Source organism: Tursiops truncatus, chromosome 2, assembly GCF_011762595.2.
Source record: "Tursiops truncatus isolate mTurTru1 chromosome 2, mTurTru1.mat.Y, whole genome shotgun sequence".
Lineage (NCBI taxonomy): Eukaryota > Metazoa > Chordata > Mammalia > Artiodactyla > Delphinidae > Tursiops > Tursiops truncatus.
Genome location: NC_047035.1, coordinates 98,011,469 through 98,025,070, shown reverse-complemented (window position 1 = coordinate 98,025,070; position 13,602 = coordinate 98,011,469). Strand labels below are relative to the sequence as shown.

Genomic DNA, 13,602 nt, shown 5'->3' with positions numbered 1-13,602 from the left:
GTGGTACAAATTTTATATTATAGAAATAGTGAAAGAAACTTTATTGAAGCCTTCCAGATCCATTTAATTATTAGTCAGTCAACAAACATTTATTGTGTGCTACCATGTGCCAAACAGGGTTTAAGGAACTGGCAAAACAGCAGCATCCTAAAGCCCCTGAACTTTGGATCTTTCACTTTAGATTGAGTTATGAAAATGTACCTATTGTAAATCACATTCTTAATGCAGTGAATGCCTATTGTTCAGACAGAATCATTTGGAGGTAAAATGTGAGTTACTGAGCTAATTCCCTCTTCAATTCTTTGGCACAGTTTTAGGGACATATATAACATCTTTCAGGGTAATATAAATATTTAGACACAAAGTTACAGAAAATCTAAGAAAGAGATCTATAATTAACCCACGGTGTTTTTTTGTTGTTTTTTTTTTTTTGCGGTATGTGGGCTTCTCACTGACACAGCCTCTCCCGTTGCAGAGCACAGGCTCAGCGGCGTGGCTCACGGGCCCAGCCGCTCCGCGGCATGTGGGATCCTCCCGGACTGGGGCACGAACCCGTGTCCCCTGCATCAGCAGGCGGACTCTCAACCACTGTGCCACCAGGGAAGCCCAACGCACGGTTTTTAACCCCCAGTTATAACTTAGGGTGAATTATGTGAGAGATACCTGGGACATTGCTAGTGATAATAAGAGTTTCCAAATTTGATGCAAAAACAGGAACGTGTAGGGCTTCCCTGGTGGTGCAGTGGTTGAGTGTCCGCCTGCCGATGCAGGGGATGCGGGTTCGTGACCCGGTCCAGGAGGATCCCACATGCCGCGGAGCGGCTGGGCCTGTGAGCCAGGCTGCTGAGCCTGCGCGTCCAGAGCCCGTGCTCCGCAACGGGAGAGGCCACAACAGTGAGAGGCCCGCGTAACTGCAAAAAAACACAAAAAAAGACAGGAACGTGTAGTATTTATTTCAGATCATTTTCTTAGATTTTACCATTCTTTGTTTAATTTGCCAGAATCAGACAGTGGAATTTTTCTTATTCTAATTTAAGCTAGTAAAATTCAAGTAGAGGTTAAACCAGAAGCTGGTTTAATTTAAAAATATTTGTGGGCCAGAATGTATAGTCAGATTGAAGCCAGGAGCATTGCAGAAGAGTCAAAGCAGACATTTAAGAAACGATGCCACACACTGTTGATTTTTTTTCCAGGAACTTCAGTACTTCAGATCACATTAATCTAGTTTTTAATTTCCTTTCTGAACTTGGACTTCTTGGGAATTTTACAGATTCAGTTAAGCAGAGTATTTTTTTAGGTGTATTTTTATCCATTGCTGTCCCTCCCAAGGGAATTAATTATTTCAATAAAGAAAATGTTAAAAAATAATCAAAAATGATTTTGGACTATGTTGAAAATAGTATGTATACATCAATTATCAAGAGTTTTTGTTCTCTTCCCTTAGCCTGTATTTTTCTTCGTTGGTTAATTTCCTGCTACCTATTGCTTTTTTTTTTTTTCCTTTCCCTTTCTTCTCCATCTTTATAGGATTTCAACTTCATTTTTTTCTTTTTATAAATTAGATTCTATGGCAATAATCTTTTTGTTGATTTAAGAACATTTCCCACTCCCTCCATATGACCCTCTGCTCCCCTAAGGAACCAGAATTGGTAGCTGTAGAAAAGTTTGTATTGTGTGTATATATATATATTTTTTTTGTATGTATGTTTTTTAAAAAGGCATGATTATTAGATTTCGATGGAGCACAAGTGATAATGTTAAGTGATAATTAAAACAAGTGTTTTTCAATTCTCTTTTTCCTTTTTATTCTTTATAATAAAGCTTTATACATCTTTTTTCCTGTTTATTCACAAAAGAAAGGTGGTGGGAGAAGCTGTGGAAGATTCCTGAATGCATAAGGGGATGGGATGATCAGCTGAAACACCATGTTCCTAGTCAACTCGCTTTCCAAGGTGGTGTGACTAAATCTGATCAGCTTTTCTAGAGCTGAGTGTGCCTAGTCACATTTACAATTTACTTAGTGCTTTGAAGATATCTGTTGTAATCTGTGATACTCTGAACAGGTGTTCAAAATTGATCTTGTAATAAAGCTGGCTAAGCTTATTGCATGCCTTTGCATTGCTTGCATCTTGGACTGTGTGCCAAATTATGCTTTAAAAGAAGTTTAAAAATCAAAATATTTCAGCTATCATACTTATGGGTTAAAAAAGATGGAAGCATTAGATAAGGATGCGAATTTGTTCATGTGGGTTAGGCTGGTTTGTTTACTTAGACTGTATAATGAAGGCAGTAAGTTAATGTAGAATTGAAAATTTAAGAAATTTTGACAAATGGTTTGTTTTTATATTTACCCATCTTAATAATGTCAGAAAGTCTGACTTAAGTACTCCAACCATGATCATGAATGCCTTTGTATTATGTAATGCTTTGTTTAAGTCTTCCTTTCTTTCTCTTTTTCCAAGAAATGTAACCTCACAGCTGAGGCGACGACATCTTGGAAAAACTAGTGATCAAGAATAACCAGATAAACATGATGGGCATAAGGGTTATGACCAAAAGATCTCTCAGTGGCATCTATTATCACTAAATATTAGGAATATTCATTCATTCAGTAGTGCCTTCTGTCTTTGTGTTTTTTGTTGTAAGTGTGAAAGTTATAAATTCTCTATGATACATCTTTTAGAAGTACTGTCTAACCTAAGTCACCAGCTTTGCTGTGGCATGGATACCCTGTCTTCTGAAGAACTGTTCTGCTTTTTCGAAGCATGAATGTTTGTTGTTTTGGAGCTCTTTGTATCAAATTCATGTTCACATTTTATCCTTACTTTTAGTGCTTTTTTTTTTTCTTCTCTCTGGCCTATGGAAATTATTACTGAGTCATCTAATCTTCTGTGTCAGCATATAGTTTATTGATATATGGAACAATGTTAAGAAATTATACACTTGAAAAAGCTGAAGATGTTTTTTTCCAATGAATATGCTTCTAGTCCTTGAGATTTCTTGTGGAATTTTTTTTCCAGTTTGTTGTTCTTTATTATTCTTTTCATAAAGGAGCAGCACAAGACTAGTCCTTAATATCGGAGATAGCTGTTGTGTCACTTCCTCATGCTGACATATTTACTAGAGGGTAAAATTAATAACCTTCTAGTAAGAGTGGCAGTCGAAGGGAAGGGCTCATCTGACTTCTGGAAACCTGTGTTAAACTATAGTGCTTTGAATCTTGATTTTGGGCTCATAGGATGGAAACAAAACTAGGGACTAGTACACTCAAGGAAACTTTTGGTAGTTGTTGTCTTTTTTAAGTCTCAGGAACTGCTTATATACTTCCCTCTGTTCCTTAAACAGCTGAGCTTAAATTACCTCTATTTGAAATTAAATGAAGAGATAGAGGTTTTTTTTTCCCCTTCTAGAAATAGTATTTGTTTGTGGCTCTAATAGCAGTGAAATTTAATAGGCTATGAGAATGATTGTTCTAATGGTGTAAACTATAAGGGAAGTTAAAAAAAAGAAAACAACCAAAACCAGACCCTCAAAGGCACAGAGTATAGTTAACAGTTTCTTATGTATCACAGTTGAAATCTTTGGCTTTATGTTGATAAACTTGAAAACTTGAGTTTTTGTTTCTATTCTGTTGTTTTTGTTCTTGGCTGTTGTATGTAAAAAGGCATGTAGGGATGGCATTCTAAATCATATTTACTGGGAAGGCTTTTCTAAAATATTTAATATTTATCTACATTTTTCTTTTTAAAATAGTATTTTCATCTCAGCCTAGCGATGACGAATCCAGTAGTGATGAAACCAGTCATCAGCCCAGTCCGGCCTTTAGACGACGCCGTGCTAGGAAGAAGACTGTTTCTAGTTCAGAATCTGAAGAAAGGTTACTTGCTGAACAAGAAACTGAACCTTCTAAGGAGCCGTGTAAACGTCAGTTCAATAGTGGTCTCAATAAATGCGTTATCCTTGCTTTGGTGATTGCAATCAGCATGGGATTTGGACATTTCTACGGTAAGTATTTGAAAATTTGTTATATATAAACTGGTGGTAAAGAGTAAGGAATTCTGGGATCCTTTTTCAGTGTCTTCCTTAAAATATATGTCCTTGGAAAGCTTGTACGTGTTTGAGCCTTGGTTTGCTCATGTGGAAACTGGGGATAGTGTTGCTTCACAAAGCTGTTTGCACTGAAATGAGGTAGTATTTAAGAAATGTAAGGATTGCTCATATATATATTTATTTAAAGAAAATATTGGAAGATTAAAAATCTGAAATGCTCATTACAGGGCAAATCGTTTTAATTTAGAATCACAGTTAAACTAGTTTTAACTGTGACTTTATTAGGAGGATTATTTAAATTCCACTTAAATAGTTACATATGAAATGTCACAATAATAGGTGCTCATTATTTCTACTTTTAGGTTTCATGAAAGCACTATATTTTGTGACCGTTGTTGTTACTTCCATGATTCACATGACTTAAGAATTCATTTGTTTTATACTTTGCTCACTATTATCCTTGTTAGTGTTTATTTACATTGATTAATAATTTTCTTAATGCAAAGCCTTTAAAAGTATCCTGGGTGAAAAGAGGAAGGAATTCCATGTGGTGTTACTTTTCTTTTGGGAGCCTAACCATTCAATCTTATTTAAGGTATATATTTGTACAAAGATAAGGCTGAGAACTGAATATTCATTCTTTTTGCTTTATTAGAATTTTGAAAAAGATACTTTAAACAAATGCTTAGATCTTGTCAACTTCACAAATTTCAGTTTGCCTTGTATTAACTACTTTTAGGATTTTTGCCTACATAATCCACAGTTTAGCTTTCTGAGTAAATCTGGTTTTGCTAGTTCCTTCCAACAATGTGTTCCTTAAGATTGAAGAATTATATGTTCCCTTTGTTGATTTGTGGAAAAGATATTATTCAATATAGTGTAATGTTAGAAGAAACTTAGTGAAGACAATCCTGTTTAAAGTCAGAGTCAGTAAAATGTGTTTCTTCTTGTATTTAACTTTATATTAATAAAAATAAGTATTTAGACTCCTGGTGGATGTCTGCTTGAATTTAATACTGGGATCTTGTAATTTGTATCCTCCCTTGAAGTTCGTTGTAATGAGATTTGACTTGAAATACATACTTGTTTATTATCTAGCTGGAGCAAATATATGAATATGTTTTTTTGAGCTTGATTTTTTCCCCTTGCAGGTAAACATGGAGGTAACAAAGGAGAAGGTCTTACTTTAATCTTCTTTTCTTACTAAAAAAAAAATTGGACAGTGATTTAATGTTAATCCACATTGCATTAAAACTCTACAAATTGCATGACCTTTAAGTATTTTGTAGAAAGATCAATTTAGGAGTGTTTTCAAAGTTGAGAAATTATTGCCCTGTTATTTAAGAATTTTGTTTACTTGTAAAATTTACTTTATTAATTGTATTTAATAAATATTTTCCTGTAGTATTTCAAATGAGCTTTTCAGAATAGGAACAACCTTCATAATAATAGGTCCATATAATAATATGATTGGCTCAGGGAACATAAAAAAACTTAACCTGAATGATAGCTTTTCAAGGTCACTTTTAAAGGACATCACATTTTTTTTTCTTAATTGTGGCACCGATCTCAATACTTTAAGAGCTCTTTTGAGTTGATTTTAGAGCCAGCTTGAATTTCTCAGGCACTGTGAAGTCAGTCGTTGCACTCCATAATCAGTCATTTGCTTTATAATCATTTAACAAGAACTACTAAGTTAATCACTCAGAACATTCACCAACCTTGATGATATAAATTTGGAGTGTCAGATCTATCTTGGAAGGAAGAGAGAACTAGAAGGACTGAGGATAGTAAAAGAATGTACTATAGGTATTTGGCACTGCTTCAGGTCCTGAAAGTGCTTACAAAAATTTTTTAAAAAATTCTTGATGAAGCACCTGTTTTATTCTTTCTTTTACCTGTAGACTATCCATGTTCCAAATCAACAGCGGAGTTCAATTGATTGGTTTCCTCATGGAGTTGCTTTAAGTATAGGCTGTCCTGCTTTTCAGCAGACATTTCAGTATAACAGTATAACTAGGTGCTAAGTTATGAAGCACAGACAAGAATCATAGCTCAAACTATGACACTGAGTCACCCTAGAGATGGTAGGATTTAAGTTGGGTCTGGACTTACACTATGTGGAAGGAAAGTAGAACATTCTAGCAGTGGAGAACCTGATAATCTGAAAGTAAACTTGCTACGTTTGGGAGCACTGAAAAGACTGGTAGGATTATAGCAGAATAGATATTTAGAGATAATGGAAAATAGGTTGGAATATGTGGGATGCTATTATATTGTAAAACATCTTGGAATCCGAGTAGGAGAGTTTGATTTATAGAGTGAACTGAGAGCAGTAATTTTAGAGGAAAAGTGCAGGAAGATAAATAGTGTGGGAAAAATTAGAACAGTTAACTAGAAGGTTTTGTAATTCAGGTATTCAGTGATCAGGACCTTGACAGTTCTCGTGATGGTGGGGATGGAGAGAAGGCTGGTGAAATAACGGACACTGAAGTAACAATGGAAAACAGAACTTTGAGCCTGGATGCTTGAGATATTGGTGGTTTACTTTTTAAATTCCAAGAAGTGTGTTAGCTGCTTTACTTTTGGCATTGGGGGAGTTAGAGGGGAAGAGTTTTGCTAGTTGAGAAAGTTAATAGACGGTGAGCACAGTTCGGTTTGTTTTTACCCAACTTTATTTTAGAATAAATTAGGGCAGGTGCTGAAGTTCAGTTTTTTGTTTTTTGTTTTTTAAATGAAGACACCCCCAAAATTGTGCCTAGCAGGCAGCTGGATATATTGGCTGCAAGCTCTGGTGAGATTGAGACTCTTTACCTGTAGAAGAGAAGTCTTACAGCAGTGGTAGCAAAAACTGACAGTGGGTTAATGTGATTAAGGTAGGCAGATTTGTGGATATAACCAGAAGGCCTTAAACCCTGGGTTGTAACACTTCATAGTTAGGCAGCTGAAGATGTAGAGGGGGAAAAAAATACCTAATTGTTTGTGAGATTGATTGACAGAGGACACGTTGATAGTCATCAAACATATGCTATGTAATGGTACTGCAAACTCAGATCTCAACACATTAGTTTTAAGTTATTTCCCAGTGGCCAAAGGAATTCATTCTGTTAGCAGTTTGAAAAAAAGAAGTTTTCAGTTGCCTTGGGAACTATAGATAAATTTATTTCAATATTTCAAAAAATCTGAGATTCTTTTGAGTAATATTGAAACAAATTTGCCATGCAAGTTTGTGATTTTTTTTTTTTGATAAGTGAATTCTAACAGGATATCATAGCTGTTAACTGGTAACAGTTGTCTGTAACTTGGCAGAAGTTTTCTCTTTAGTGGTTTTCAAGATGTACTGAAGAAATGAGTTAATTTTTCAGAAATCAATTAACTATTAATTATTATATTCTTTTTTTAATTCAAACAGAAAGTCACAAAAATTATAATCATCCTCATCAGTTCACTCAGTCCCATATTATATTCTTTCATTACAAAATTCTGTGATGTCTTTTACATAATGGTATGCCACTCAGTAGATGTAATATTATGGTTGCCAAATGCATTTTGCCTTCTTTTTGATTTAGTGTTGTTGTTTTTCTCGTGCATGAAGCATGTAGCAGCACGTGAACAGCATGTCTTGGCAAATTAACATTTTGATTTTTAGGATGAAAATATAGCATCCTGGTTGATTTACGATTTCTTTATTACCGGGATAGGGATGGTGATACTCCAGTACAGACCTAACTAATGCAGAGTTCTTAAAAGATCTGGCTTTGAGAATGGTGGGTAATTATACTTAGCCAATTATTTTTCTTGCTATTCTTTTTGGGCTTGTGCTATATCATTTAGGCAAAATACAGTGAGAAAAGCTAGACATCTTCATTTTTCCTTAGTTACTTATAACCTGTGAATAGACTCCATGGTTTGTTCCTTTCTCTGTTGAAGTGGGGAATGCAACACTTTATGTACCTCAGCCCTTAAACACAACAGTAAGACAGAAACTTTACATAAATTTTTTTGTTTGGCAAGGTAATATGGTCTGGCTTGTTTTAATCAAAAGGATAGTGAACTGCTTAAATATCCCTGGTGTATGCTAAATAAAGTAAAAAATATATTAACCTACTTGGCCTGATTTATAAATTAACATCCATGTACCACCATTTGATGAATGACACTGTAAGATTTTACTTATTCCTTCTTTGTTTATATAATCAGAATTTTTATAGAACTGTGAAATGCTGGTATTTTGAAGAAAATGATCCTGTCTGGATTAAGCAGTTAAATATATGCAAAGTAAATGTTTTATTGTATGTTTAAAAATATTGGTAATCATGACATTTATGTTATATATCCCTAATAAAAATTTTTATTTTTAGGCACAATTCAGATTCAGAAGCGTCAACAGTTAGTCAGAAAGATACATAAAGATGAATTGAATGATATGAAGGATTATCTTTCCCAGTGTCAACAGGAACAAGGGTCCTTTATAGATTATAAGGTATGTGCTAGAAATAAAATTTTAAAATTCTGTTAGCCAATAATTATGCTATTCAGATACAACTACAGTGCAGATTAGTAAATCAGTAATAATATTGGTAATTATTGATTGAGTACTTACTGTGTCCTGGGCACTGTTGTACCTCACATACAGTATTTCTCTTATTTCTCACCACATCCCAGTGAATTAAGCAAGTATTAATTTCATTTTATAGTTGGGAAAGAGGCTCAAAAAAGTTAAGTAACTTTCCCAAGTCTAGCAGCCAGCAGAGCTGAATTTAATTCTGTTTATCTGACTCCAAAGATGTTATTCCTAATCACTATATTATAGTTAACATTATTTTAATTGATATTATCTATGAAACATTATTATTATTAACGTTATTTTCATAGAGCCAAGCAAAACATTTTCATTCAGTGAGAGAGAGAGAGAGGAGAGTTTGTAGCTTCTCTAAGGAGCCACCCTTGATCAAGGGAAATAATCAGCCAGTCCTTTTTCTCTGGTTTCATGTCAGTTACAAAGAAAGAGAAAGCATGTTACACTTTCATACCTGAAATTCACCTGGCTCCAACAGGACTGTGCTGTCTATTCTGGGTTTATGAGGATTAGCAAAATACCTGGTCTCCTCTCTAGTTCTTGCCTAAGAAGGGTGTAGGGATTACAGATAAACTCAGGGTAGAAAGGTAAACTATTCCTTTTTCCTTCCATTTCCCTAAATTTCCTTCACAGTTTATTTATATATTCTTTATAGGGTTATGATTGTATTTCTTTGGAAGGCAGAATCCCACTTAACATCTGAAATATATCTTTCAGGGAGGGACTACTGAAGTTAATTGTAAATAGTTTAGTTTTCCCTGCCTTGAGCAGAGGATGTTATAAAAAAGAGCAGCTATTTCCTTCTTACCATCATGGTTTATGGTTCTATAGAATGATGCTGGCTGTAAGGAGACTCGCCCTGCATAGATGTTTGCTGAGTCAGTTCTTGCATACCTTTTGTCTCCAGCTGTTAAATGTAGTTTGGATTTTGAAGATCATCATGGAAGACCTGTCCAGCATCTGCTTAGTCACTTGATTCAAGATTTTAGAGTTTACTAGATACAGAATATTGTACCCTCCAGTCATTCTGTGGTGCTCCCCGTGCTTGTGCATTTAAAGATAATGTTACATTAGTCTGTTCTACTCCATAGTTCACTTAAAAAAAATTGAAGTGTAGTTGATTTACAGTATTAGTATCAGGTGTACAGCATAGTAATTCATGCTAATTCATAGTAATTCATAGATTATACTTCATTAAAAGTTATTACAAGATAATGGCTGTAATTCCCTGTGCTATAGGATATATCCTTGTTGCTTATCTACTTTATACATAGTGGTAGTTTGTATCTCTTAATCCCGTATCCCTAATGTGCCCCTCCCCCTTCCCTCTCTTCACTGGTAACCACTAGTTTGTTTTCTATATCTGTTTCTGTCTTGCTACATGCATTTGTTTATTATTTTTTAGATTCCACAATAAGTGATATCATACAGTATTTGTTTTTCTCTGACTTACTTCAGTAAGCATAATATTCTCCAAAGTCCATTTCTGTTGGGTAGATGAAACTTGTTTTCTCTCACTCAGGGAGAGCAGATGAAATGACTGTAAGGAAATTTTAAATTTTAATTTGTTCTTTGAAGATTAATGAGCCAGACAGTGAAATATCCATTTCAGATATTTATTTTTCAAGTGGAAAAATATCCTCATTCAAAGGATTTTTTTTTTTTTGGTCTCTGTAATTCAGATATTTTTCTGGTCTGATTCAAAGGGAATAGTCATAATATTTGTAGTAAATTAAGCAAAGTTATATCGTTTTGCTGATTTATGAAGATATTTTAACTGACTAGATAGTGCTCTAACAATTAACTGACTGGATAGTGCTATAACCATTAACCTGTTTAAGCATATTGTTTAATTTCTTGCTGTTGTGATGAAAGTTTGTTACTAATACATGTATTGAAAGAAAGATCATTCAAGGCTACCTAGCACTGCAGCAGAATTCTCTAAACCTGACTGGACATAATTTCTCAGCAAGAATGTTGACTTCAGAGTTGCATTGCTAATCTGGTTACAGTCTCTTCAGAAAATTAATTGAAATTGGAGAAATTAGTTGTAAATGTCACCAAGATTCAGTGTGTTCTCTAAAGTATGGGAGAACTTGTATAACTTATGTGAACTTAGAGATGTTAATTTGCGTACGACCAAGATCTTCCAAATAGGACTAAGATTATTGAAATTTTTTTCCTTCAAAGAGTGCAGTGAATATAAACAGAACTTTCTGAAGCCTGAAGTCATCTCTAGCTGTAATTTTACTTTTTATAAGAGATAATCGCCCTCACCCAAGGATCAGAGAACCTTTAGTCCTTCCTACATTCTCTCTAGGAGCTTTCTCAGGAGAGATTGGAGTCCTGTAGTCAAAAGATAGAAGGCTGTCTTCCTCCAGTGTGCTATGTTTTTCTTTTGATGAAGCTCTTTGCTGTGCATTTTCCTGCATATGAACCTTGTATTTTCCGGTTTTCATATATTGAAAAAACTACATAAAGGATAGTCTCTGCAGAAATAGACACTAAACATTTATGGGGTATTTGTTGTATCTTAAAGATTTAAATTCAGCCTTTAAAGCTCTTGATATTTTTCTTTCTTATCTTTCAAAAAAATTTAGTCATTGAAGGAAAACCTTGCACGGTGTTGGACCCATACTGAAGCAGAGAAAACATCCTTTGAAACTCAGAAAAGGAACCTTGATACAGAAAATCAGTATCTAAGAATATCTCTGGAGAAGGAAGAAAAAGCCTTATCTTCATTACAGGAAGAGTTAAGGAAACTAAGAGAACAGATTAGGATATTGGAAGATAAAGGGACAAGTGCTGAATTAGTTACAGAAAATCAGAAACTTAAGCAGCATTTGGAAGAAGAAAAGCTGAAAACACAAAGTTTCCTTAATCAAAAGGAGACTCTGTTGGCAGAAGCAAAGATGCTAAGGAGGGAACTGGAAAGAGAACAACTAATAACCATGGCTTTAAGGGTGGAACTCCAGCAGCTAAGCTCTAGTCAGTCATATAGCAACCCAGACTCTCCCAGTGTAGTGACTGAAAAAAAGGAAATAGAAGTGTTACGGGAAAGACTCACTGAGCTGGAGCGCAAGCTAAACTTTGAACAGCAGCGTTCTGACTTGTGGGAAAGACTGTATGTTGAAGCAAAAGATCAAAATGGAAAACAAGAAACTGATGGAAAAAAGAAAGGGAACAGAGGAAACCACAGAGCTAAAAATAAGTCAAAGGAAACATTTTTGGGTTCTGTTAAGGAAACATTTGATGCTATGAAGAATTCTACCAAGGAGTTTGTGAGGCATCATAAAGAAAAAATTAAACAGGCTAAAGAAGCTGTAAAAGAAAATCTGAAAAAATTCTCAGATTCAGTTAAATCCACTTTCAGACATTTCAAAGATACCACCAAGAATATCTTTGATGAAAAAGGCAATAAAAGATTTGGTGCTACAAAAGAAGCAGCAGCCAAAAAACCAACAACAGTTTTTAGTGAATATTTATATCCACAGTATAAGGCACGTACACAAAACCAGAATAGTAGAGGCCCTACTACGCAAAGAGAGAGAAGGAAAGAAAAGCCTCATTTTGAAGAATTTGGAAAAAATACAAATTCACAGAAATGCAGTGCTGAGCATGACTGTGGTGAAAATTATAATTCTTTCAGAAAGGCTTGTTCTGGTGTATTTGAATGTGCTCAACAGGAATCCATTAATCTTTTTAATGTTAAAATGTTGAATCCTGTAAGGATAGATGAATTTAGACAGTTAATTGAAAGGTATTTATTAGAAAAACTGGATAGTTTTCATCATTGGAAAGAACTTGATCACTTCATCAATAATTTTTTCCTAAATGGTATCTTTATACATGATCAGAAGCTCTTCACTGACTTTGTTAATGATGTTAAAGATTATCTTAAAGACATGAAGGAATATCAAGTAGATAATGATGGAGTATTTGAGAAGTTGGATGGATATATATATAGACACTTCTTTGGTCACACCTTTTCCCCTCCATATGGACCCAGGTCGGTTTACATAGCACCATGTTATTATTATAATAGTTTTTAACATTTATATTGGATAGCATTTGTATCATTTGATAAATTTCTTAGAATGTTACTACAGTTGACCTGTAAACAATGTGGGGGTTAATCTGCATATGACCTGTAGTCGGACCCTCTGTATCTGCAATTCCTCTGCATCTGTGGATTCAACCAACCACAGACCATGTAGTACTGAAGTATTTACTATTGAAGGATATCCATGTGTAAGTAGACCCACGCAGTTCAAACCCACGTTGTTCAAGGGTCAGCTGTATGTGTAAAAGTACTTCTTGTAAACAAAAGTACTATTTGTAAAAGTACTTTATTGCCTAAGAATTTAGGATAAATTAAATTGAAAGATAAAATTTTAAGTTAAAATCTATTACAAACTGAAAATTTCATATAATCAATTTGACTTGAGCGAATTGTTTAATTTCTATCTTAAAAATCAGTTAAGGATATATAATCCTCTTTTAGCCTATTTTGTTTCTTTTCATTATACTTTATGAAAAGATAATCATTTTAAGTGAAATTATTTTCCTTTAATTTTTTATTTACTCACTTTGGGAAGCTAGGAGGAAAAATACAGATTTCACTTTGAAATCAGAATAACGATTCAGTGTCCCACTTACTTTCATTTATCTATTCCATTTACCAACTAAATTATGATATCTAATACATTTATTACAGAATTATTGTTGGTAAAGGTAGAGGTATGATCAAAGTGGCAAACTTAGCAAGCCAAAAGTTCTAATGTGTGTGCTTTATATATAATCTCTAAAAGTAATATTGTATCCATTGCATATCAGCTTTCTATTCTGTAACATGAAACTAACCTAATCTTCTTAGCTTTATTTTTTTACCTTTTAGAAAGGGAACTAACTTTGAGATAGTTTTATATATATATCTTTTTGAGTAAATGTAATGTGTCTATAAAATAATGAGA

The 13,602-nt window shown here is 34.2% G+C and overlaps 1 protein-coding gene across 2 annotated transcripts in view; it reads left to right on the top strand.

The window, feature by feature from the left end:
- The window catches only part of CCPG1 (cell cycle progression 1), a 38,499-nt gene that overhangs the window by 22,187 nt on the left and 2,710 nt on the right, over positions 1–13,602 (top strand). Inside the window, exons 6-9 of one of the 2 annotated variants that reach the window (XM_019946690.3) lie at positions 1,857–1,952; positions 3,754–4,005; positions 8,412–8,533; positions 11,230–12,638. In XM_019946690.3, the coding sequence (XP_019802249.1) occupies positions 1,857–1,952; positions 3,754–4,005; positions 8,412–8,533; positions 11,230–12,638 (1,879 nt within the window). The remainder of the gene's footprint in view (positions 1–1,856; positions 1,953–3,753; positions 4,006–8,411; positions 8,534–11,229; positions 12,639–13,602) is intronic. The other variant, XM_019946715.3, reaches the window with a different exon arrangement.